Source organism: Pristiophorus japonicus, chromosome 17, assembly GCF_044704955.1.
Source record: "Pristiophorus japonicus isolate sPriJap1 chromosome 17, sPriJap1.hap1, whole genome shotgun sequence".
Taxonomy (NCBI): domain Eukaryota; kingdom Metazoa; phylum Chordata; class Chondrichthyes; family Pristiophoridae; genus Pristiophorus; species Pristiophorus japonicus.
The window spans coordinates 31,368,995-31,396,149 of NC_091993.1; the positions used below are offsets into that span (position 1 = coordinate 31,368,995).

General features: G+C 46.6%; 2 protein-coding genes across 5 annotated transcripts in view; both read right to left on the reverse strand.

Moving 5' to 3' along the window:
- The window catches only part of LOC139227646 (eukaryotic translation initiation factor 3 subunit J-like), a 48,659-nt gene extending 30,538 nt beyond the window's left edge, over window positions 1-18,121 (reverse strand). The window contains exons 1-3 of the mRNA XM_070858563.1: window positions 18,018-18,121; window positions 17,812-17,900; window positions 1,297-1,345 (exon numbers count right to left, since the gene is read on the reverse strand). Coding sequence (XP_070714664.1) covers window positions 1,297-1,345; window positions 17,812-17,900; window positions 18,018-18,039 — 160 coding nt within the window. The 5' untranslated portion in view covers window positions 18,040-18,121. The remainder of the gene's footprint in view (window positions 1-1,296; window positions 1,346-17,811; window positions 17,901-18,017) is intronic.
- Window positions 18,122-22,019: 3,898 nt separating this feature from the next.
- LOC139227648 (stereocilin-like) overlaps window positions 22,020-27,155 on the reverse strand; it is a 39,031-nt gene continuing 33,895 nt past the window's right edge. For all 4 annotated transcript variants that reach the window (XM_070858566.1, XM_070858568.1, XM_070858567.1 and 1 more), the window contains exons 17-19: window positions 25,856-25,953; window positions 23,152-23,302; window positions 22,020-22,336 (exon numbers count right to left, since the gene is read on the reverse strand). In XM_070858566.1, the coding sequence (XP_070714667.1) occupies window positions 22,242-22,336; window positions 23,152-23,302; window positions 25,856-25,953 (344 nt within the window). In that variant the 3' untranslated portion in view covers window positions 22,020-22,241. The remainder of the gene's footprint in view (window positions 22,337-23,151; window positions 23,303-25,855; window positions 25,954-27,155) is intronic.

Genomic DNA, 27,155 nt, shown 5'->3' on the forward strand with positions numbered 1-27,155 from the left:
CCGCCTCCCCTGTATTACAGCAGAGAACAGAATGTTCTTTGGAGGAGCAATAATTATCTTCTACTAACAGAGTGCTACATAATTCTAACCCACTGCTCCCCAATCCAATTCTCTCCTGAAGGGGCTAGCTGACATGGAAATACATTGATCCTACAGCACTCTAACACTGCACACAGGTGACTATTTTTCATGCGTGACCCTGAATAGTGAGGCTCACCAGACTATTAAACCATGAGAAAGTATAAACCTCATAAGCACACACCTTTACACTCAATCGGGGAAAGCTGGGGGATGTGGAAAAGCAGAGGGATTTAGGGGTTCAAGTTCATAAACCAGCATCTGAAGAGGATAAGGCTATTAAAAAAAAACTTAATTCTGGGTTTCAGAGGAATAGAATATAAAAGTAGAGATATAATGGTGAATCTATCGAACACCTGTCCAGGACACCAGATAATTCCTCTACTCTTCTAATAGTGCCGCAGGATCTTATACGTCCATCTGAGAGCGCAGACGGAGCCTCCGACAGCGCGGCGCTCCCTCAGCACCGCCCCTCCGACAGCGCGGCGCTCCCTCAGCACCGCCCCTCCGACAGCGCGGCGCTCCCTCAGCACCGCCCCTCCGACAGCGCGGCGCTCCCTCAGCACCGCCCCTCCGACAGCGCGGCGCTCCCTCAGCACTGCACTGGGAGTGTCAGCCTCGATTTTGTGCTCAATGCTCTGAAGGGGGGCTTGAATCCACAACCTTCTGACTCAGGTGGGACAGCTACCCACTGAGCCAAGGAAAAGACCAGGATCCATCTACCATCCCAGCAGTCCCATGATCCAACAATAATGGGGATGTTGACCAATCACAGTGATCAGTGTCCAGTGAGTCTACAACAGACCCAGACACAAGGTGAGGAAAACCCCCAGTGGGGGAGAGCTTTGGGAACCAGCGGTCCAAAGTCCCCTGTTTCCCCACCCGCCCCCCCCCCCCCCCTGCAGACAGTGGAGAGCTGCGCTTGGTGGAGACTTTGTTCCAGACCCTGACGAGTTCCTGGTAAAAGACAGGCAGCTGCGAGTCGTAATTGAGGCTGTACTGCTAACATCTCCCCAGAGAGTCTGTTCCATAGATTCACCACTCGCTCACTGAAATATTGTTTCGGCAGATTAGTCTAGAATATCCCCCCTCAACCACAGGCTGTGACCTCTGGTTCTATTGTTCTGGAAATGGTCGACATTATCTCGCCCCATCAGAATCGGTAAAGCAGCAATCACACCCCTTGCAACCCGAGCACAACGATCTCCGCAGGTTTACCTGATTTCTCCGGAGGTTTCTTTTCCTCCTCATCATCATCCCAGTTGTCCTAGGCAAAGACAAAATCATTTCAATTACTGATCTTCATTCCTTACATTTAACCAGATTGCTTTCCTACCGAAAGTGCACACGAAGGCTGCCATTAAACAGCCCCCAAAGCCACAAATTTAATTTTGCTTTCTGTGCCACAGAGAGCGCAAAGTCAGCAGGAAACACGTGCTGTGCATGGTAAACTGCCAGAGGGAGCAGTATCATTTAAACCCGAGTGAAACTGGTTTATGGAGTATAACATAGTGCGCCATGAAGCAATTCAGATCGAAAGATCCCAGCTCAACCCCCAGTCGGCACGGTGCTGATCTCGGGGCAGCCACCGAGGGCGATTAGCTTCCGCGTTCCTAGGATAGGGAGGAGACAAATTGCCCCGGACTTCTGCTGATGGCTGCTGTGACCTCTGTTGCATGTGTGAACAGCGACGACAGGATCTAAAGACGCCACTGTGGTGCCCTCCTGACACTCTGTGCCGAGGCTCACGCAAGGATTCCTACAGTGGTACCGTACTAAAGGGCTTTCCCCCCCAGTCAGTGAAACTGCACCATGGGGAGAGTGTGCACCATCAGGAGAGGTGAGAATTGGAGAGAGGTGAACATTAAATGCATATGGAACAAAAATAACTGGTTGATGAAGACTGAGGTGACCTGATCGAGGTTTTAAAGATTAGGAAAGGGTTTGATGGATAGACGTAGAGATGTTTCCACTTGAGAGAAAATAGAACCAGGGGCCATAAACAATGTTCCCTGTAATTCCCTTTAACTGGCTACGCAGCCCATTCAAATTCCACGCATGCATGGCCCCCACCCCCCCTCCCCCAGTTAAAAGCCAGCTCACTGGCTGCACTCGAGCTCAGGAGCGACCCTGCCACGTATAGATAAATATGAGGGGGGAATAGAAGAGTATGTTGCTCGGGTGAGATGAAGAGGGGTGGGAGGAGGCTGGTGTGGAGCATAAACCCCGGCACGGAGCGTGGGGCCGAATGGTCTGTCTGAGCTGTAAATATTATAGGTCGCTCACTGGGATGTTCAAAATGCTGGTCTCCCAAACAAGGTGCACAAGAAAGACAAGAGTCTATCTGGGGAGTAATTCTGAGATAGGACTGATGCTTCTTTCCCTCACCTAATTTTATGAAGTCATTTTTACCCCTTGTTAAATCTCCTCGTGACTGCTTCCGGATCCCTGCTGCGGTCACTGAACAGCCACGAGAAAGGAGGCCAGTTTCACACTTCCATCTGCGTTTGCACAATCTCCTCCTCTAAACAAGCTGATAAACTTTCATAAGAACATAAGTAGGAGCAGGAGCCTGCCATTTGGTCCCTCCAGCCTGCGCTGCCATTTAATATCATGGCAGATCTGATCTTGGCCTCAATTCCACTTCCCCACCCGCTCCCCATAACCCTCAACTCCCTTTCATCCTAACAATTCTGTAAAAACAGGAAATTCGATGACACAAATTTTTACCCTTCGAATGACAATGCGGGGTTGAAATGCCAGCTGGTGTCAACATCGCCAAATTACAAAGTGGGCAGATCACTGGATGCGCAGGCACGATTCACCTTCCAGTTCAAAAAGTCATACATTCTGCCCTTATTTTAATAAATGGTTAATGTTATATTATTTACAGTTAAATAGCAAAACACACGGCAATTTGAAAGCAGAGTTCTTTGGAGTTTCTCTCCAGCGCAGACTGAGGGGTTGGGAGATGGGTGTAATTGCAGCGTGACGTTTACATTAGAATCTGACGGCCACATTTACAATGGGGAACAGTCAATACAATATGGAAACAGGAAGTAAGCTTTTGCAGGCAGAAATTATGTGAAGTAAGATTTTTAAATATATTCTACAGATTGAATGCTGCATTTCTAGTTTGTTACAGCAGGAGCGTCCAAACTTTCGCCTTTGTGGGCCACATAAGTTCACTACATAGAACCTTGAACGATAAGGGGATAAGGGTTATGGGGAGCGGGCGGGGAAGTGGAGCCGAGTCCATGATCAGATCAGTCATGATTTTATTGAATGGCGGAGCAGGCTCGAGGAGCCGTATGGCCGACTCCTGCTCCTATTTCTTATGTTATGTTCTCAAGGCATAATCGACAAATTTAAATTCGATTAAATTGCACATATAAATGATTACAAACACTCATTATTCTACTGCAACACATAATGAGCTGACAAACTGATAAGATGTGGAAAAAAAAAATTCATAGGAAACAGGGGTAGAGTGGTTATGTTACTGGACCAGTAATCCAGAGGCCTGGACTGACCGGAGACACAAGTTCAAATCCCACCTCAGCAGCTGGGGAATTTAAATTCAGTTAATTAAATAAAATAAAGTTGGAATTAAAAAAAGCTAGTAATTGTGACCATATAACTACTGGATTGCCGGAAAAACCTATCTGGTTCACTAATGTCCTTTAGGGAAGGAAATCTGCCATCCTTACTCACTCTGGCCTATACGTGACTCCAGACCCACTGCAATATGTTTGACTTAACTGCCCTCTGAAATGGCCCAGCGGGACACTCAGCTCTACCAAACCACTACGACAGCACTGTGGGAGCATCCCGACCACACGGACTGCAGCGGCTCACCACCACCTTGAGGGTAATTCGGGATGGGCAATAAATTCCGGTGATGCCAGCGATGCCCACATCCCATAAACGAATAATTTTTTTTTAATCCTATAGATTAAAAGTGGCTTACGTGGAAGGAAACACTGACTCAATGGCACTATCAGGTTGCCGACATAAACAGATCTTGAGTGCTGCGATTTGAGATTTTGCCAACAATGAGGCAATAATGCTTAATCGAGCGCTGTCCAAACTCCAGGCGCACAAAACTCAGGACAAACCAGTGAAGGAGAAATACAAGTGCAAACAACACTGGGGTTTTGAGACACGATGCCCGAGGAAAGCAGACTGAACACATCGGTGCTACACAACATTTTAAATGGATTTCAGAAATACACTGGCTGGCTCAAAGGTAGTCGCACTTTTAAATCACACACTGGCATCGACCCAGATCGCGCATTTAGCGAACAGTGCCTGGGACTGCAGTCAAGGTGCCCTGAATATTCAGAGCACCCATCAGCCATGGATCAACCAAATCAAACTATAGATTGCCCGAGATCCACGAGCAAAGAGAAAAATCAATATTTGGAGCCAGTTTGCAGCCTACGAAAGACCAATTAGAGGTACGGATCCTGGCTCTAGACTCAACAATTAATATATTAAAAAGTTAATACAAGTTCGAGATAGTGCAAGACTAAAATTTAAAAAACAGAAAAAGGAGACACAAAAAGCCGAGCAAAAATAAAAAGGCATTTGTACGAACATGTGATAATAACGAACAGAAAAAAGATCAGCTGGTCCATTGGGTCTGTCCCCCCCCCACCCCACCAGCAGCCAAATTAACCGATACACAAAAATACAGCAAGAACCTCACCCGATACCCCACCTATCTTTTATACACTGCGGTGTCAGCCTCCGGTAGGAACTTGCCCAGCTCCCTTGGAAAGCCCGCAGCAAATCTGTACTCACTGCATGAGCCGGCAACTGGTTCTAAAGGTCCAGGGCCCTCCTGGCAACTAACCAAGTTCTGTGCTTACACAACTTATGTACACGTCCCCTCGCCCTCCCGAACCCCTCACACCCAAGCAGCCTATCCACATGGGCCAAATCTAATCCTTTCATTATTTTAAAGAAATCCCCACGATGTCTGCATGTTTCTAAAGTAAAAAGACCCAGCTCTCAGCCTACTGTGGTAATTAATGACCCTTAAACTAGTTCTCAACCTAGTGGCCTTTTGCTAGCACCTCGATCATCCACCTTGTGAGGGGAGCAAAACGGACAATATTCTATACGAGGCCTAACCAGTTTCATATAAAGGACGGGGTAGTTTTTATTGTTTTGTATTAGACTGGCCTAGCAATACACCTTAATCTTATTTGGGTTTTGCCTCATGGTACTCTCCACAAACCTGCGATTAATTTACTGTAATACATGGGACTTTCGCTCAATAGTCTTAGTTTAATAACCCTCCATGACAAACACAAGTCTTTGTTTCATCCACAAACTCGAGGACGGGTCCTCCAACGCCTTTATCCAGGTCATTAAAGACTGAAGAGCAACTGGCCCAGTACTGATCTCGGTGGGACTCCACTAGTAACCAGTCCCCAGAACCACCATTAACAACCTTCTGCTTAAGAAAATGCAACCAGTTCCTTACCAACCCAAGATCTGCCCATCTTATTAAATAGCCTATTGTGTAACTATTGTAACCAGTGTTTTATAAATACAGGTATATGATGTCAAGAGATACCTTCATCTACCAACCCAGAAACCTGCTCAAAACATTCAACCAGGTTGGTATTGAGGCCTTTTTCAGATGCTACGTGGAGTCTCCAATAACCCGGGAGTGTATTAGGGATGGTTTTCTAGACCAATATGTTGAGGAAGCAACTAGAGGGCTGGCCATCCTAGACTGGGTGATGTGTAATGAGAAAGGGCTAATTAGCAATCTTGTTGTGCAAGGCCCCTTGGGGAAGTGACCATAATATGGTAGAATTCTTTATTAAGATGGAGAGTGACAGTTAATTCAGAGACTAGGGTCCTGAACTTAAGGAAAGGTAACTTCGATGGTATGAGACGTGAATTGGCTAGAATAGACTGGCGAGTGACACTTAAAGGTTTGACGGTGGACAGGAAATGGCAAACATTTAAAGATCACATGGATGAACTTCAACAATTGTACATCCCTGTCTGGAGTAAAAATAAAAACAAGGAAGGTAACTCAACTGAGGCTAACAAGGGAAATTAAGGATAGTGTTAAATCCAAGAGGCATATAAATTGGCCAGAAAAAGCAGCAAACCTGAGGACTGGGAGAAATTTAGAATTCAGCAGAGGAGGACAAAGGATTTAATTAGGAGGGGGAAAATAGAGTATGAGTGTAAGCTTGCCGGGAACATAAAAACTGACTGCAAAAGCTTCTATAGATATGTGAAGAGAAAAAGATTAGTGAAGACAAACGCAGGTCCCTTGCAGTCAGATTCAGGTGAATTTATAACAGGGAACAAAGAAATGGCAGACCAGTTGAACAAATACTTTGGTTCTGTCTTCACGAAGGAAGACACAAATAACCTTCCGGAAATTCTAGGGAACCGAGGGTCTAGTGAGAAGGAGGAACTGAAGGAAATCCTTATTAGTCAGGAAATTGTGTTCGGGAAATTGATGGGATTGAAGGCCGATAAATCCCCAGGGCCTGATTGTCTGCATCCCAGAGTACTTGAGGAAGTGGCCCTAGAAGTAGTGGATGCATTGGTGATCATTTTCCAACAGTCTATCAATTCTGGATCAGTTCCTATGGACTGGAGGGTAGCTAATGTAACACCACTTTTTTTTTTAAAAAGAGGGCAAAAAACAAAAAGGGCCACTGAATGTAAAGGGGCTGCAGGAGGGGTCAAAACTAAAAATCATGGATTAAAAACTATTAAAACACTCTACCTAAACGCACGCAGCATTCGAAATAAAGTAAATGACGGCACAAATCATTACAAATGGGTATGATTTGGTGGCCATTACAGAAACGTGGTTGCACGGTGGCCAAGACTGGGAATTAAACATACAGGGGTATCTGACGATTCGGAAAGATAGACAAGAAGGGAAAGGAGGTGGGGTAGCTCTGTTAATAAAGGATGATATCAGGGCAGTTGTAAGAGACTATATTGGCTCTAATGAACAAAATGTTGAATCATTGTGGGTGGAGATTAGAGTTAGTAAGGGGAAAAAGTCACTGTTGGGCATAGTTTATAGGCCCCAAAATAATAACTTCACGGTGGGGCGGGCAATAATCAAGGAAATAATGGAGGCATGTGAAAAAGGAACGGCAGTAATCATGGGGGATTTTAACCTACATATCGATTGGTCAAATCAAATTGCACAGAGTAGCCTGGAGGAGGAATTCATAGAATGCATACGGGATTGTTTCTTAGAACAGTATGTTACAGAACCTACAAGAGAGCAAGCTATCTTAGATCTGGTCCTGTGTAATGAGACAGGAATAATAAATGATTTCCGAATAAAAGATCCTCTCGGAATGTGTGATTACAGTATGGTTGAATTTGTAATACAGATTGAGGGTGAGGAAGTAGTGTCTCAAACGAGCGTATTATGCTTAAACAAAGGGACTACAGTGGGATGAGGGCAGAGTTGGCTAAAGTAGACTGGAAACACAGACTAAACGGTGGCACAATTGAGGAACAGTGGAGGACTTTTAAGGAGCTCTTTCATAGTGCTCAACAAAAATATATTCCAATGAAAAAGAAGAGCGGTAAGAGAAGGGATAACCAGCCGTGGATAACCAGGGAAATAAAGGAGAATATCAAATTAAAAACCAATGCGTATAAGGTGGCCAAGGTTAGTGGGAAAATAGAAGATTGGGAAAATTTTAAACAACAGCAAAGAATGACTAAGAAAGCAATAAAGAAAGGAAAAATAGATTACGAAGGTAAACTTGCGCAAAACAAAAACGGATAGTAAAAGCTTTTACAGATATATAAAACGGAAAAGAGTGACTAAAGTAAATGTTGATCCCTTAGAAGATGAGAAGGGGGATTTAATAATGGGAAATGTGGAAATGGCTGAGACCTTAAACAATTCTTTTGCTTCAGTCTTCACAGTGGAAGACATAGAAACCATGCCAGAAATTGCTGGTCACAGGAATGTGGGAAGGGAGGACCTGGAGACAATCACTATCACTAGGGGGGTAGTGCTGGACAGGCTAATGGGACTCAAGGTAGACAAGTCACCTGGTCCTGATGAAATGCATCCCACGGTATTAAGAGATGGCGGAAGTTATAGCAGATGCATTCATTATAATCTACCAAAATTCTCTAGACTCTGGGGGAGGTACCAGCTGATTGGAAAGCAGCTAATGCAACGCCTCTGTTTAAAAAAGGGGGCAGACAAAAGGCAGGTAACTATAGGCCGGTTAGTTTAACATCTGTAGTGGGGAAAATGCTTGAAACTATTGAGGAAGAAATAGCGGGACATCTAGATAGGAATAGTGCAATCAAGCAGACGCAACATGGATTCATGAAGGGGAAATCATGTTTAACTAATTTACTGGAATTCTTTGAGGATATAACGAGCATGGTGGATAGAGGTATACCGATGGATGTGGTGTATTTAGATTTTCAAAAGGCATTCGATAAGGTGCCACACAAAAGGTTACTGCAGAAGATAAAGGTACGCGGGGTCAGTGGAAATGCATTAGCATGGATAGAGAATTGGCTGGCTAACAGAAAGCAGAGCGTCGGGATAAATGGCTCCTTTTCAGGTTGGAAATCGGTGGTTAGTGGTGTGCCACAGGGACCGGTGCTGGGACCACAACTGTTTACAATATACATAGATGACCTGGAAGAGGGGACAGAGTGTAGTGTAACAAAATTTGCAGATGACACAAAGATTAATGGGAAAGCGGGTTGTGCAGAGGACACAGAGAGGCTGCAAAGAGATTTAGATAGGTTAAGCGAATGGGCTAAGGTTTGGCAGATGGAATACAATGTCGGAAAGTGTGAGGTCATCCACCTTAGGAAAAAAAAACAAAAAAAGGGAATACTATTTGAATGGGGAGAAATTACAACATGCTGCAGTGCAGAGGGACCTGGGGGTCTTTGTGCATGAATCCCAAAAAGTTAGTTTGCAGGTAATCAGGAAGGCGAATGGAATGTTGGCCTTCATTGCGAGAGGGATGGAGTACAAAAGCAGGGAGGTCCTTCTGCAACTGTATAGGGTATTGGTGAGGCCGCACCTGGAGTACTGCGTGCAGTTTTGGTCGCCTTACTTAAGGAAGGATATACTGGCTTTGGAGGGGGTAGAGACGATTCACTAGGTTGATTCCGGAGATGAGGGGGTTACCTTATGATGATAGATTGAGTAGACTGGGTCTTTACTCGTTGGAGTTCAGAAGGATGAGGGGTGATCTTATAAAAACATTTAAAATCATGAAAGGGATAGACAAGATAGAGGCAGAGAGGTTGTTTCCACTGGTCGGGGAGACTAGAACTAGGGGGCACAGCCTCAAAATACGGGGGAGCCAATTTAAAACCAAGTTGAGAAGGAATTTCTTCTCCCAGAGGGTTGTGAATCTGTGGAATTCTCTGCCCAAGGAAGCAGTTGAGGCTAGCTCATTGAATGTATTCAAGTCACAGATAGACAGATTTTTAACTAATAAGGGAATTAAGGGTTATGGGGAGCGGGCGGGTAAGTGGAGTTGAGTCCACGGCCAGATCAGCCATGATCTTGTTGAATGGCGGAGCAGGCTCGAGGGGCTAGATGGCCTACTCCTGTTCCTAATTCTTATGTTCTTATGAGAGAAAACAGGGAATTATAGACCGGTTAGTCAGGCATCAGTATTGGGGAAAATATTGGAATCAATTATTAAAGATGAAATAGCAGCACATTTAGAAAGCAGTGACAGGATCGGTCCGAGTCAGCATGGATTTATGGAAGGGAAATCATGCTTGACAAATCTAGAATTTTTTGAGGATGTAACTAGTAGAGTGGACAAGGGAGAATCAGTGGATGTGGTGTATTTGGACTTTCAAAAGGCTTTTGACAAGGTCTCACACAAGAGATTGGTGTGCAAAATTAAAGCACATGGTATTGGGGGTAATGTATTGACATGGATAGAGAACTCGAAGCAGAGAGTCGGGATAAACGGGTCCTTTGCAGAATAGCAGACAGTGACTAGTGGGGGGTGCAGCAGGGCTCAATGCTGGGACCTCAGCTATTTACAATATACATCAAAGATTTACAAGGAATTGAGTGTAATATCTCCAAGTTTGCAGATGACACTAAGCTGGGTGGCGGTGTGAGCTGTGAGGGGGATGCTAAGAGGCTGCAGGGTGACTGGGACAGGTTAGGCGAGTGGGCAAAGGCATGGCAGATGCAGTATAATGTAGATAAATGTGAGGTTATCCACTTTGGTGGCAAAAACATGAAGGCAAAATATTATCTGAATGGCGTCAGATCAGGAAAGGGGGAGGTGCAACGAGGCCTGGATGTCATGGTACATCAGTCATTGAAAGTTAGCATGCAGGTACAGCAGGCGGTGAAGGCAGCAAATGGCATGCTGGCCTTCATAGCGAGGGGATTTGAGTATAGGAGCAGGAAGGTCTTACTGCAGTTCTACAGGGCGTTGGAGAGACCTCACCTGGAATAGTGTATTCAGTTTTGGTCTCCTAATCTGAGGAAGGACATTCTTGCTATTGAGGGAGTGCAGCGAAGGTTCACCAGACTGATTCCCGGGATGGCAGGACTGACATGAGGAGAGACTGCATCGACAGCCTGTATTCACTGGAGTTTAGAAGGATGAGAGGGGATCTCAGAAACATAAAATTCTAACGGGACTGGACAGGTTAGATGCAGGAAGAATGTTCCCGATGTTGGGGAACCAGGTGACACAGTCTAAGGATAAGGGGTAAGCCATTTAGGACTGAGATGAGAAAATTCTTCACTCAGAGTTATTAACCTGTGGAATTTTCTGCCGCAGAGAGTTGTTGATGCCAGTTCGTTAGATATATTCAAGAGAGAGTTAGATATGGCCCTTAGGCCAAAGGGATCAAGGGGTATGGAGAGAAAGCAGGAAACGGGTAGTGAGGTGAATGATCAGCCATGAACTTTTTGAATGGTGGTGCAGGCTCGAACGGCCGAATGACCTACTCCTGCATCTATTTTCTATGTTTCTATGTAACCCTTTCTCTATCAAGGTGGTCATACAGTTTCCATACTAATGATTTTTTCTAACAACTTGCCTATAACCGAAGTTAAACTAATGGACCTGTAATTTCACAATTCTGACTTGATGCCCCTTTTGAACACTGGCACCACATGGCTCTCCACCCAGCTCCTGAGAACAATGTCAGACCTTAGAGAGCAGAGCACAGCTCCAACTTTGAGCACCCGTAGGTGAATGTCCTCTGTACAGCAGCCCCATCTGTTTTGGACCACTTATTCTATCCAGGACTACACAGTCATCTGCAGTGACAACTCTAGTCAACTCGACACTGCATTATGGGTGACTGAACATCGAGGCTGATGCAAAATAGCCATTTAAAAGCACTTGCCATATCCTGAGTCCACTTCATTCTGCCCTGAGGAATTCTTTAATTGACCCATATAGTCCTTAATGGCCTTCTGACACCTCACGTAGCTGAACAGGGATTTGCTATTGCAGTGATTCACTATCTTCTGCTCCAATGACTTTCTGGCTGCTCTAACAGCATCTTCCGGTGCCTTTCGCGGAGCTAGACAACTTCCCATTCTCCGGAACTATTGCCGCTCCAGTCCGATTTGTCCACACACTTGCTCCGGTAACCAATGGCTTTCACCACGCACCCATCTGTTGTCGATAGTGACACGTGCAGCTGCCTCTGGCAACTGGATGGTTTTGAAGGATTTCCATTCTTCGATGCTGACAACATCCCTGCCTAGTCGAGTTGCCCAATCCAAGTCCATCTTTACCAGTTTGACTCGCTTGAATTCTGGAACCAGCAAAAAGTGTTCAGTAACTTCGGGCTGGCTGATCAAATTGAATCCAATAATATTGTGCTCACTGTTGCCCAGGTCTTCCCAGGATGGCCTGATACCACATCAGGGTCATTACTCGAAACTAGCCCAAGTACCCAATTACCCCTAGTCACCGCACTAGTGTGTTAGGAAACAATCATTTATCCCATCAACAAATCATTCAGATGTCCTGCCCTGACAGGTCATCCCCTCTGGGTCCCACCTGAGGAAATGCAATCTTGTGCAGGACATTTGCTCACCTAGAGGGGAGAGGTGACAAGTCACAGAGGGCTAGAACCCTTCACACTCTGCTCCAGATACCCTGCAAACTACTGGCCAAACTCCTCACCAGAGGAACAGAACAGTTACCAATGCTCGATGTTAGTAGTTACACATTTTGAAGTTGCACAAACATTGAGGCCTCCAATAACCCCTGGTCCTTCCTAATCTGAGTGTAAATTCTCCGGGGTTAGTTAGATGGGGAGTCTCTGTGCAGCGACTCCAGATCAGGCCAACAGAAACTCTCTCTCTGTGGCTTTCTCAACACTTCAGTTTGGAGACTCAAGGACACAGATGGGTTTCGGTGCACGACATCCGGCTGGCCAACGAAGTTAAACTTCAACCAATAATGACAGATCAGTTAATTCAGAAAGTTTTAACAGTTAAGTAAAGCCACGCTATCAACGATACAATTCTAAAATGTTTGCCAGCACTGATCTGCAACCATCTAACTCGAAGTCTATCCAGGGCAGTAACTTCAGAGCCCATTTATTACAAAGATATCTCATATCTGAATAAAACCAACAATTTGGCATGACGAAGCAATGGATAGCTACACTTCTGCAGAGAGGGAATTTGAAGTGATTTTGTATCAAACTCCTATCTTTCAGCTCAATCACCTTAAACCACCTACATCGGTGTTGCCATAATACTGAGCATAGCACCACCACTATCCTAAAACAATGACCTTCAAACTCTTAACGTGGACAATATTTACAAACACCGACACACTCCCATCCCAACTTCCAAGAGTGCTTCAGCTATCCAAAGAAAAGGTGTTATTGTAGAAAATGACATGGAATTTACTGCACAGAAACAGGACAATCGGCCCAACTGGACTATGCCGAGGTTTAAGCTCCGCACGAGCCTCATCCCACCCTATCTGCATTTCCCTCTGTTCCTTTCTCTCTCTCGTGTTTATCTGGCTTCCCCTTAAATGCATCTGTGCTGTTCGTCTCAACCACTCCCTGTGGCAGCGAGTTCCACATTCTCACCACTCTGAGTAAAGATTCCCCTGAACTCCTTATTGGATTTATTCAAAAATTAATTCATTTAAAATGTGTCTCATTGGCACACAACAGAAATAGCATGGCAGCAAATCAACAAGGAGTACAATTCAGAAATCTGACGACTTCAGGGATTCTTTAAAACGTTGTAGGGCATACTCCTGTGATGCTCCTCTTCATCTTGAACTGCTCAAGCCACCAGCGACAGAATTAACTCACCAATCCAAATTTAACCGCACTACTGCATGTTCTTCACAGTGGCCTGCTGAGCGTTTCCAGCATCTTGTTTTTATTTGAGATTTTCAGGATCTGCAGTAATTTGCTTTTTGTTTTCTGGTCAAGGTTCATGCACCAATCACTGCATTTACTAAAATCCAAGGCGGATTTCATGCTAACTTTTGTTACATGGGTCCACGTTCAAAAGATTTAATCTATATGATTGAATAAATATTCAGTCTTGAGCCCTGTTTCAATCTGATGATGACACAAAGCGAGTCGTTTACAATAGTCAGCAAAACCACAAGACCAAGGGTGTCATTCAACCTCCTGATTTTGCTGACATTTTTAAAACTTTTCAACCTTGTTCTTGCATTACAGGTCACCAGGACAGCTTTACTGACTGCCTGCCAACATATTGTCCGATACATCCAGTGCTGTCACTGAGATTACGGTAAAGTGAGTTTGCATTTCGAGGGCCGTTGAATTGCAGGAGTCTTTTGTCAGCATGGTTTTAATAATGACGAGCACGTGACATTTCCATGCCATACCTCCAGTTTGAACAGCAATACAAGTATAGCTGTCAGAGTGCTTAGAGCAGGGGCGTCAAACATCCAACCAGAGGAGCCGTTCCTGGGCACTGCTCTTTACAGTGCGGGAGACCTGCACGGGTAAATATTGCCACTGTAGTGCTCACCCTCCCGTGGCGTCAGTGCCCCCTCCCGCAGGCAGAGAGAACTGACCCTGCTTAGGAACTCATCATCATCATCATCATAGGCAGTCCCTCGGACTCTCGGAAGACTTGCTTCCACTCCTGGAGTGAGTTCTTTGGTGGCTGAACAGTCCAATAAGAGAGCCACAGGCTCTGTCACAGGTGGGGCAGATAGTCGTTGAGAGTAAGGGGTGGGTGGGACTGGTTTGCCGCACGCTCTTTCCGCTGTCTGCGCTTGTTTCCTGCATGCTCTTGGCGATGAGACTCGAGGTGCTCAGCGGCCTCTCAGATGCACTTCCTCCACTTAGAGCAGTCTTGGGCCAGGGACTCCCAGGTGTCAGTGGGGATGTTGCACTTTATCAGGGAGGCTTTGAGGGTGTCCTTGTAGCGTTTCCGCTGCCCACCTTTGGCTTGTGAAGGAGTTCGGAGTAGAGCACTTGCTTTGGGAGTCTTGTGTCTGGCGTGCGGACTATGTGGCCTGACCAGCGATGATGAGTGAGAAATATCACCAACGATGTCGCCGCAAGATCCTACAAATCCCCTGGGAGGATAGGCACACCAACATCAGCGCCCTCATTCAGGCCAACATTCCCAGCATTGAAGCTTAGGAAATAGGGAGATCAGGTCAGGCAGGAGAATACTTGGGAGAGGTGGGTCAGTCGGCGAGATCGGTATTCCGGGGCTTAGGAATAGGGGACTGGGACAGAGGCTCAGGAAGACTAGCGAATGATAGTCGGTAGATTGGGTCTCTGGCAGAGGGCGATGGAAACTGGTGACTGGGTGTCAGGGCAATTGGGGCTTGGGAATGAGGTGGGTTGGGCGTGGGGCCCAGCATTTCCTGCAGAGCTGGGAGCAGCACCTCAACACCTTCCATATAAATAGTGACAGTTGTTTCCACTGGTGGGCAAATGGGGAACAAGAGGCAGGAGACTGAGGATTCTCCCTGCACGTCCTGATTTTACATCACAAGCTCCAACAGATGAAGGAGTGAGGCAGAGCAGGGGTGAGTACAGGCTAGCAGCAGCCCGCAGTAGTGCTATGGAGCCGCACTGGGCACTCCTACTCCTCCATGCTCCACAGAAGGGGAAGTAAAAAACCTTACCTGGCCATTTCTACAGCCCCACCTTTAAGGACCACTGTTGAGGTTGCCATAGAAATGGAATCACTAGTTGCCGCTTGCACAGCACATGCGCACCTAGCTTTTCGCGCATGTTACAGAAGGTTCCTGGAACAGGCACAGAGGGTCCTCCTTTGCATATGTAAATCGACCCACTGCTGATTTCAGGCAGTTGTCAAGTACACCTAAAAACAGCGAGGACCAGTATCGTTTTGTACCAATGGGATTTGAGCTGTCACCACGCTGTTTAGGTGCAGGACCTCATGCTCAGAAATTGGTATAAAATGCACCCATAACACCCAAAAAACAGACAAAATGCAGTGACTTCCACCCCAATGTGTCCAAATAACTTCTGCTAAATGTGGGCCACACTAAGTGCCAGGATGCCTGATCAGGACCAACCTGTAAACTGAGTTTGATGCCGCTGACTTAAGAGCTTTGCAACAGCCCCAGGGTGAAATGCAGTCGTGACAGCAGCAATCTGAAGCCAGTGATTTTTTTCCTTCTCTATAGCATACACTAAGTAAACGTCGTACAACACAAACAGCCATCTCAACAAACCTAAATATTCAATCTTTCAAATAAAGGTTTAAAGGAAATACAAGAAATTCCTTTAATTGCATCGCTGCATTCAATTACTTGGGCATTTTCTCAGCTGTAATTTTTCTGGTATGTGGCCCCTTAGACGAGCTAGGTCACCACACAATCTATTCCCCTAGGGGCCGAGCAAAGTTCCGGGTTAAGGTATGCACTGCACATGCGCCTAAACCCAGAACTTGCGATCCGTCAAGAAATCTATCTGAAGGAGGTGGGCTATTTGCCCAGCTAATGTCCTTGAAATTCTTACGCTGGTAAAAGCAGGCGTACGGTCTGCTTTTACCAATTTAAGAGTTTTTAAAAAAAATAAAAAAATAAATTATCCCTCATTTGCATATATTAAACACCCTGTCCATTAAGGCAAGTTTATTTTTAGCCCCGTTAAAACATATTTTTTAAAATTATAAAGCCCTTCCGATCCTAGGATACACAGGCCCCTACAGTGGCCTATCCGTAGGGCCCAGGACCGCATGGCGCCGAACCTCTGACAATTTCTGGACCAATCAGTAAAGTGATGTAATTAAGGTCCGCAGGTTCCTAGGTAGAGTCTCTCCGCTGCTCCATTAATTGGAGGGTGGGGACCAGTTTAATTATTAGTATCTGTGCTGATGAAATACCTACACAGAACCACAAATATCCAACAGAACACAAGGTCCAAAAGCAAAATACTGCAGGCGCTGGAAATCTGAACAGAAAATGCTGAAAATACATCAGATGAAGGGTCATTGACCTGAACCGTTAACTGTTTCTCTCTTCACAGATACTGCCTGTGCTGATTATTTGCAGCATTTTCTGTCTTCAGAACACAAGATTCACCAGGATTAAAACTTGTCACGGGGAGGGGAGGGTTGGGGGGGGGGGAGGGGAGGGTTGGGGGGGGGGGGGGGGGAGGGGAGGGTTGGGGGGGGGGGGGGAGGAGGAGGGAAGAGCTAATGAAGTGTAGCAAACTAACCCCAAAAACATTTTCCAAAAGAGGGTCAATATACAATTGTGCATTTATATAGCATCTTTAATGTAGTAAACCAGCCCCAGACACAAAACAGACAAAATTTGACACCGAGCCACATAAGGAGAAACTAGGACGGGTGACCAAAAGCTTGGTTTTAAGGAGCCTTGTGCGACTGTGGAGCGCCTAATCAGATCCTGGAGAACTGTCCTCAGAGGAGACTCGCAGGCAGCCTACAAAATATCCACATTGTGACACCAGAACCTTTGATATTGACATTTGATTCGCTTTTGCAACGGCCATAGGAAAGATGAAGGAGCATCTTAAAGGAGGATGGAGCAGTTTAGGGAGGGAGTTCCAGAGCTTGGGGCCCAGGCAGAAGGTACTGCCACCGATGGTGGAGCGATTATAATCAGGGATGCTCAAGAAGGCAGAATTGGTTGAGCGCCGAGATCTCGGGGAGTTGTGGGGCTGGAGATTACAGAGATCAGAATTAGGAGCATGAGTCGGCCACTTGGCCCCTCGAGCCTGCTCTGCCATTCAATGAGATCATGGCTGATCTACCTCCACTCCACTTTCCTGCTCCATCCCCATATCCCTCGATTCTCTTAATATCCAAAAATCTATTGCTCTCTGTCTTGAATATACTCAACGACTGAGCCTCCACAGCCCTCTGGAGTAGAGAATTCCAAAGATTCACCACCCTCAGAAGAAATTTCTCCTCATCGCAGTGCTAAATGACCGACCCCTTATCCTGACTGAGTCCCGGGTTCCAAACTCCCCAGCCCGGGAGAAACAGCCTCCCCGAGAGCCCGGAAGGGGCGAGGCCCCGGGGGATTTGAAAGCAGGGATGAGAGCTGTGTATATTGGCGGGTTGTTGGGCGAAGCCCGGCCGCCACACCCCTGGGCCGGCACCATGTGGCGGCGATGCCGAGGTCCAGACTCTCCCGTAGCCCCGGGGCACAGCCCGAGACCAGGCGCAATGTGTGGGGGCGGTGGGGGCAGCAGCCCCGGGCCTTTTACCTTCACATCATCATCCTCGTCCTCGCCTTCCCATTTCTCCACGGTCAGCGGCTTGGCCGCCGTCTCCGGGGGCTCGAACACCTCGGCGTCTGTAAAAGGGAAAGCAAGCCGGGGGTTAGCGGGACCGGGGACCGGGCACCGGGGGAAGCCGCTCACACTCACCGCGCCGTCAAAAACCCAGATCCCGCCCACCGGGCCCCGCTTACCCCAGCCGTCCGATTCCGCCATCGCCGCCCGCCCAGTCACACCACGGATTGTGGGATACTGGGAGGACCAGAGGGGATTGTGGGATACTGGAGGAGCGGCCTGGGAAGACTTGGGGATTGTGGGATATTGGAGGACCGTGGGGAATTGTGGGATCTTGGAGGATTGAGCTGGGAGGACCAGGGCGATTGTGGGATCTTGGAGAACCGCGCTGGGAGTACCGGGGATTGTGGGATACTGGAGGACTAGCTGGTAGGGCAAAACTCCCAATGGCACCAAATCACAACAAATCCTCCTCTTTGAAATAACTTTTTAGTTTTAAATATTTTTTTAAAAACACTCTCATTTCCTCCTAAGTTTTTTTTAATAAATTGCACTCAGCAGTGTTCGTGTATATAAACCCATTAATTAAAATAAATAACTTGCATTTATATAGCGCCTTTCACAACCTTTACAGCCAATGAGGTACCTTTTATTTAAACTGTAGTCACTGTTGTAATGTGGGAAACGCAGCAGCCAATTTCCACACAGTAAGATCCCACACACAGCAATGTGATAATGACCAGCGAGGGCCCAGGGGCAGCACGGGCCAGCCCACACTGCGATACGTGCGCGCACTCGGTCCGTGCAGCAGAGCTGGTCTCCAGTCGTCCTGGTTAATCCTTGCCACTGAACCAAGACCTAGCTCTGTTGAGCCCGTGTGGTGGCTGGTGTGCAACGGCCACCCCACGTTAAAAAAATCCACCCACAGGCATCTTCCACCCTTCAACATGTAGTTCGGGATCTGGAATTTCAGGTCCTTCATTGAAACACCTGTGAACTCATCCCTTTTTGGTGTAGAAGCAAGTCATCCTCAATTCAAGGGACTGCTGAAGAAGAGTGACCAGATAATCTGTTTTTGTTACGGTGATTGAGGGATAAATATTGACCCCAGGATAACGCCCCTGCTCTTCAAAATAGTGCCATGGGATCTTTTACATCCACCTGAGAGAGCAGACGGGGCCTCAGTTTAATGTCTCGTCCGAAAGACGGCATCTCCGACAGTGCAACACTCCCTCAGCACTGCACTGGGAGTGTTAGTCTAAATTTTTGCGCTCAAGTCTCTGGAGTGGGACTTGAACCCACAATCTTCTGATTGAGAGGCAAGGATGCTGCCCACTGAACCACGGTTTATTTTTGTCATTATAAATTTCACATTTCCAATCAGAATTTCTAATGGAACTATGAAAATAACTAATTATCTGCATGTAGTGTGCAATTATTAGCCACCTTCCAAGCCTGCTTCACCTGAAGGGTATTCTTGGCCTTGAATCCCCTTGTGCAGCAAAACAAATTACATTTAATAGAACTGGAGCTCGACTAATAGGTTATTAAAAATCTTGCTCAGGATGACACAGGAGATACAAAACCTTACTTCTAGTTGTCATGATTCTTGGTTTATCACTGCAAGTCAAGTTTTTAAAATTCATTCATGGGATGTGGGCGTCACTTGCAAGGCCAGTATTTATTGTGGATCTGGAGTCACATATAGGCCAGACCAGGTGAGGACATTAGTGAACCAACTGGGTTTTTGTGACAATTTGCTAGTTTCATGGTCACCATTACTGATACTAGCTTTTTATTTAATTGAATTTAACTTCCCCAGCTGCCATGGTGGGATTTGAATTTGTGTCTCTGGATCATTAGTCTAGGTCCTTGGATTACTGGTCAGTAACATAACCACTATGCTACCGTACCCTGTAGTATAGCTACAAGTTCTAGTCACTCGGTGGAGTGAGTTTATGAAGTGCCTATCCCAACTCCATTCGAGGAACACAGGAATTGCTAGACGATAATAGACTAAGCTAGAGGCGAGGAAACCCCAATGAGGAAAACCATGGGTCCAAAGTTGCTCCCGACCAAGCCATACTTACCACGGCATTCTATTACTCATATATTGGATCCCAAAATGTTATTTTGTGGGAGACCTATCTAATTTGCTTTTGAATGAATTAATGCTAACTGCTTTCACTGTCTCCCCAGAGAGCCTGTTCCATAGTTTTGACTCGCTCACAGAAATAATGTTTCTGCAGATTCGCTTTGAATTGAACCGCCCTCAAGCGCAGGCTGTGGTCCTCTGGTTCCGCTGTTCTGGACACGGTGAAACAGCTTTTCATGGTCGACATTATCTAGTGCCTTTAAAATCCTAAAAACAGCAATCATATCCCCTCTCAATCTTTTCTTTTCTGGTGAGAACCTGCCCAAGTTACATCATCATCATACAATAAAAAATAACTATGTTCATCAACTGCCTGTGAGCAACGCCGTGGGTAATTTACTAGTTAACAGATAGATGCTTAATGTGTCCACATTGTCCGCATGCCAGACACGAGACTCCCAAAGCAAGCACTCTATTCGGAACTCCTTCACGGCAAACAAGCCAAAGTTGGGCAGAGGAAACATTACCAGGACACCCTCAAAGCCTCCCTGATAAAGTGCAACATCCCCACCTACACCTGGGAGTCCCTGGCCAAAGACCGCTCTAAGTGGAGGAAGTGCATCCGGGAGGGCGCTAAGCTCCTCGAGTCTCGTCGCCGAAAGCATGCAGAAATCAAGTGGAGGCAGCGGAAAGTGTGTGCGGCAAATCAGTCCAACCCTCCCCTTCCCTCAACGACTATCTGTCCCACATGTGACAGGGGCTGTGGCTCTCGTATTGGACTGTTCAGCCACCTAAGGACTCATGCTAAGAGTGGAAGCAAGTCTTTGTCAATTCCGAGAGACTGCCTATGATGATGAATGTGTTTGTATCAAGTCCCTTTGTCCACTATTTGATTGATTGTTTTAAATGGGTGAACGTTAAAATAACGAACAGAGAAATTTGGTATGAACACATTTGACAATAAACTTTGCGAGGTCCTTTGTTCCCAAATGGTGCCTCACATGCTGCCATTTTCCAATCTGCACTGCCTGTCACGTGGGACCTCACAAACTTTGCCTTAAGTGTTGGTCTGTTGATGCTGCACAGCACTTACTTCCAGGTTTATACATCATTAAATGTTTCTGTGGACAATAAGTCATCCATTGTTTAATATAATTTTCATACACTCAAGAAGCTGAAAGCCATCCCAGGGCAAAGCAGTCTGCTTTGATCGGTGCCGTGCCATTTAGCGAATAGCCATCCCTTCACTTCTGGCATACTGTGGCTGCGTTATGTACAATCACCTGTGACAGAGTCTGTTGGTTCTCGTATTGGACTGTTCAGCCACCTAAGGACTCATTCTAAGAGTGGAAGCAAGTCTTCCTCGATTCCGAGCGACTGCCTATGATATGTACTATCTACAGGATACATTGCAGCAATTCCACCATTCTTGCTTTGATGGGACCTTGCAGTCCCTTAACCCAGGGGTGCTCAAATCAGGGGTTGCCCATTCCTAATTGCCCCTTGAGAAGTTGGTGGTGAGCCGCCTTCTTGAACCGCTGCAGTCCGTGTGGTGAAGGTGCTCCCACAGTGCTGTTCGGGAGGGAGTTCCAGGATTTGGACCCATTGAGGATTCAAAGTACTCAATATATCAAACTCTGCCCATATTTTATTCCCTTCCCTCCTGTTTTTTTTAAAACAAATCCCCCTTTTTTTTTCTTTCCTGTGACAACCGATGATGATTCCACCATTCACACCCCGTCTAGACTCATCTTTTGTTTCCTAACTTGTCCCATTACCGTCTCATTTTTGCCCAGCATCCCTTTTGTTTCTCAAATCTCTCCCGCCTTCCACCCTATCACAGACCTTCCCTTTTGTTCTTTCCTCCCCTCCCCCTTTCACTGCCCCTCCCACTTCCTTGAGAATTGGTTCCATCTCAAACTTTCCCAGTTTCGACAAAGGGTCACAGACCTGAAACTTTAACTCTGTTTCTCTCCACAGATGCTGCCTGACCCGCTGAGATTTCCAGCATTTTCTGTCTTTATTTCAGATTCCAGAATCCGCAGTATTTTGCTAAGCACTCAGTTGTTTCAGATGGAGAAATTAATCCAAAACAGAAAACAATTCTTTATTAAGCCACACAATTTAAGTTAAACAAAGGTTGAACAGGACCAGCAAACAAGAATGGGAAAGTTTGCATCACACGAGTACAAATACTTGAGCAATATGGAATGTGTGAAGTCAGTTCAACACTGAAACCATAACTCATGTATGCAATGTTAGGCAAATACACATAAGAGCAACACACGCATAAAGGGTATTGTAATAGCTACAGAGCTTCTTCTCTTGAATGTAATAGATTACAAACGACACACAGCAATACGCCAATAAAGCCCCCAGAAATAACGCCTCCAGCCGATCTTCCTACAAACAAGAGAACATTTCATTAACCAGCCACATTTGATCTGTGCCACAGCTCGAATTAATTCATTTATTGATCAATTTATACCACCACGCAAAAAACAAAAATGGACACCGAGCCAAAGGAATAACTTGGGAGGGATAACTAGAAGCTAACTAGTTAACTGGAAGCGAACTAGGTTAACTAGAAGCTAACTAATTAACTGGAAGCAAACTAAATGCTAACTAGTTAATTAGAAGCTAACTAGATGGCAACTAGTTAACTAGAACTAACTAGATGGCAACTAGAAGTTAACTAGTTAACTGGAGGCTAGCTAGATGGTAACTAATTAGATAACTAGAAACTAACTCGATGGTAACTAGTTTAAGCTAACTAGATAGTAACTAGTTAATTAGAAGCTAACTAGATAACTAGAAACTAACTAGATGGTAACGAGTTAACTAGAAGCTCAGTCAAAGGGGTGGGCTTCAAGGAGGAGATTGAGGGAGGGAATTCCGCTAGTGTGGCCGCTCAGTGCTCCAAGAACCCGGTGCAGCCGGCTGTTCAATGTAAGGGGCTGCACAACGCCAAACAAAACTACAGGGAGCGTTGGTGTGGAGCCTAAACTGCACTTTGGAACAAATTGTCAGCTTTACCTAGCAAAGCCACAGGATAGTTGGGTGTTGAAATGAAACATCGTGCAGGCGCATTCGGGAAGGACAGACGGACAGACTTGCATTACAGGCTGCGCGGGGTCCGTGGAGCGAGCGCTGCGCGGCCCCCGCAGATTACCGGGATCATTTGATGCAACCTGCCGGCAATGGGTCCAGTGCTTTACCTCTTACGTCAATCGCCGTTTTGTGCCATGATGTAAGGACCATGTCCAGAGCTTTCTTCTGCAGGTCACCGAGTTCTTTCAACTGAGCCGGAGTCACAGCCACCGCCTGCTGATAATTAAACAGGCGAATCTGCGTGGGACTGAATACAACCTGCCACACAAAGGAAAGAGGGAATTAGTAACATTTTTAAAAACCCACAAATTTAATAAGGAAGTAATGATCCCAGAACATTTTTTGACGAAGTTGGCTGGAAGCAACTTTAATGACGTCTTATAAAATTGATCGTGGAGGTTAATGACCAGGATGATCCAGGTTCGATCCTAGACTGATGCTCAGTAATTTGACCTTAGATGGATCAGCAGTAGGGGGCACAGCCATTGACCTCCATGCCATTGGGTTAAGGAGGGCTTGGCTCAGGGTTCCCGTTCCTTAATTGTTATCCCTGTTGGAACTTGTGTACTTGGCTGCAACCAACACTCCGGGCCATTCAATAGTCTGCTAACACTCGCCTTCCAGGCTCACCAATGACCAAGATACCACAGGGTGACTGGCATCCATGGAATGTACATCATATCATCATAGGCAGTCCCTCGGAATCGAGGAAGACTTGCTTCCACTCTTAGAATGAGTCCTTAGGTGGCTGAACAGTCCAATATGAGAGTCACAGTCCCTGCCACAGGTGGGACAGACAGTGGTTGAAGGAAAGGGAGGGTGGGACAGGTTTGCCGCACGCTCCTTCCGCTGCCTGCGCTTGTTTTCTGCATGCTCTCGGTGATGAAACTCGAGGTGCTCAGAGCCTTCCCAGATGCACTTCCTCCACTTAGGGTCGTCTTTCGCCAGGGACTTCCAGGTGTCGGTGGGGATGCCGCACTTTATCAGAGAGGCTTTGAGAGTGTCCTTGTAACGTTTCCTCTGTCCAACCTTGGCTCGTTTGCCATGAAGGAGTTCCGAGTAGAGCGCTTGCTTTGGGAATCTAGTGTCTGGCATGCGGACAACGTGGCCTGCCCAGCGGAGCTGATCAAGTGTGGTCAGTGCTTCAATGCTGGGGATGTTGGCCTGGTCGATGACGCTAATGTTGGTGTGTCTGTCCTCCCAGGGGATTTGTAGGATCTTACGGGGGCATTGTTGATTGTATTCCTCCAGCGACTTGAAGTTCTACTGTACATGGTCCATGCCTCTGAGCCATACAGGAGGGCGGGTATTACTACCGCCCTGTAGACCATGAGCTTGGTGGTAGCTTTGAGGGCCTGGTCTTCAAACACTCTTTTCCTCAGGCAGCCAAAGGCTGCACTGGCGCACTGGAGGCGGTGTTGAATCTCTTCATCAATGTCTGCTTTTGTTGATAAGAGGCTCCCGAGGTATGGGAAATGGTCCACGTTGTCCAGGGCCACGCCGTGGATCTTGATGACTGGCGGGCAGAGCTGTGCAGCGAGGACAGACTGGTGGAGGACATTTGTCTTACGGATGTTTAGCATAAGGCCCATGCTTTCGTATGCCTCAGTAAATACGTCGACTATGTCCTGGAGTTCAGCCTCTGAATGTGCGCAGATGCAGGTGTCGTTCGCGTACTGTAACTCGACGACAGAGGTTGGGGTGGTTGGAGTTGGCCTGGAGGCGGCAAAGGTTAAACAGCTTCCCATTCTGTAGTTTAGTTCCACTCCAGCGGGGAGCTTGTCAACTGTGAGGTGGAGAATGACAGCAAGGAAGATTGAGAAGAGGGTTGGAGCGATGACGCAGCCCTGTTTGACCCCGGTCCGGACGTGGATTAGGTCTGTAATGGATCCATTGGTAAGGATCACGGCCTGCACGTGGAGCAGGCGGAGGATGGTGATGAACTTTTGGGGGCATCCAAAACAGATCTCTGGTCAGTGCTCTGGTCAGACCCACCTTGAGCACTGGGCCCAGTTCTGGTCAGACCCACCTTGAGCGCTGGGCCCAGTTCTGGTCAGACCCACCTTGAGCGCTGGGCCCAGTTCTGGTCAGACCCACCTTGAGCGCTGGGCCCAGTTCTGGTCAGACCCACCTTGAGCGCTGGGCCCAGTTCTGGTCAGACCCACCTTGAGCGCTGGGCCCAGTTCTGGTCAACGAGACACAAGGAAAACGTTCAAGTGTTGGAGACAGTGCAGAGAAGATCCTGTGTGTCAAAGGGTCTTTATGAGGGAAGACTGGAGAAACTTGGGCTTTCTAGCCTTGAAGAAAAGGAGGCATCTGAGAGTTAATCTTACAAAGGGATAGAAGAAAGGTACGGGAAATGGAAAAGCTAAATGGGGAACATTACTTCAAATTAAGTTGCGAGAGCAAGACTATGGGGTTCACGGGTCTAAATCAGTAAAAAGTCAATAGTACGGATATGAGAAAGGAGCGAGCGATGGTTAGTGAAGGGGAAAGTGCTGGACTTGTTTAAGGAACAGTTAGATGCTACAGTGGAGGACTATAGGGTCTTTTGAATGGACAAATTAAGAGGGGCTGAATGGCCTTCATCTATAATAATTTTGTGATCTTGTGAAATATCTTCGCAGCAAGCAGCCAACACCTTCAGCAGAGAAGGGAGGGGAAGAAACGGCAAGAAAAGAAAGATTCTGTGTTTGATCGGCAGCGTGGAGACGACAGAGTGCCAGGTGGTGAAGACACACAGGAGGAGTAGGTGTGACCTTGCCCACTAGATAAGCTTTGATGGATTGAAGGAGAATGTTGAACACTTACTGAAAATTTCTGTGGTGGGATCGTAGCCACAGCAATAGCGGTGAGCCCTTCGATCTGTTCTTTAACCAGAGCTGACAGCACAATGTCCGACAGACCAGCTATTGAGGCGAGCAAGAGGGGGTGAGAATAAAATATTAAAACAATACAGTAAGCAACGTTCCCTCTCTTTTTTGGGGTGCGCGGCCCATTCAAACTTCGACGCACACGCGATTTTTCCATCGAGAAACCGGCAAGACTATGGGAGTGCTTTAGACACCTGCCCGACCGCACAGCTAAACAGGAACATTGACAGTAAGCATATTCATTTTAAGCAGCAACATATTGCACCCTATCGCAGACCTGCCCCTTGCGTGCATTCCTCTCCCACCCCTCCCTTGCCTCTGTACTTGCTTATAAACTCTAACTTCTGCCGACGAAAGGCCATTGATCTGAAACGTTAGAACCATAAAAAAGTTATAGCACAGGAGACCATTCGGCCCGTCGAGCCCGTGCTGCAGCTCAGCCAGTCCCACTCCCCCGCCCTTTCCCCGTAGCCCTGCAAATCACCGTAAATCTGTGTCCTCTGGTTCTCGACCCTTCTGCCAATAGGGAACAGTTTCTCTCTATCTACTCTGTCCAGACCCCTCATGATTTTGAGCACCTCGATCAAATCTCCTCTCAACATTCTCTGTTCCAAGGAGAACAACCCCAGCTTCTCCAGTCTACCCACGTAACTGAAATTCCTCATCCTTGGAACCATTCTTGTAATCTTTTCTGCACCCTCTCTAAGGCCTTCACATCCTTCCTAAAGTGCGGTGCCCAGAATTGGACACAATACTCCAGTTGAGGCCGAGCCAGTGCTTTATACAGGTTGACTGTTGCTCTCTCCACAGACGCTGCCTGACCTGCTGAGTGCAGCGTTTTATGTTTCTAGTTCAGATTTCCAGCACCCGCAGTATTTTGCTTTTGTAAATTATGAGGATATTTGCATAGACTAGACTTGTATTCGCTCGAGTGTAGAGAATTCAGGAATGATTCAAGTGAGGTGTTTAAAATTATTAAAGAATTCAATAGGATAGATAGAGAAAAACTATTTCCTCTGGTGGGGGGCGGGGGTGCTAATATATCGTGCACGTTGCCTGTTCCCGTAATGACTGCACCCTAAAATACCCGAGACACGTCACGCATTACAGTTATCTCTGCCCCTCTGTGCAACCCCAAAGGCCCCACTTCATTTCTGAGCCTAGAGCAATAATCCAACTGATCCCAAGCTTCTGTCAGGTCCGATGGGCAGTACACCTTCACTCCCAGGGTAGTGGGA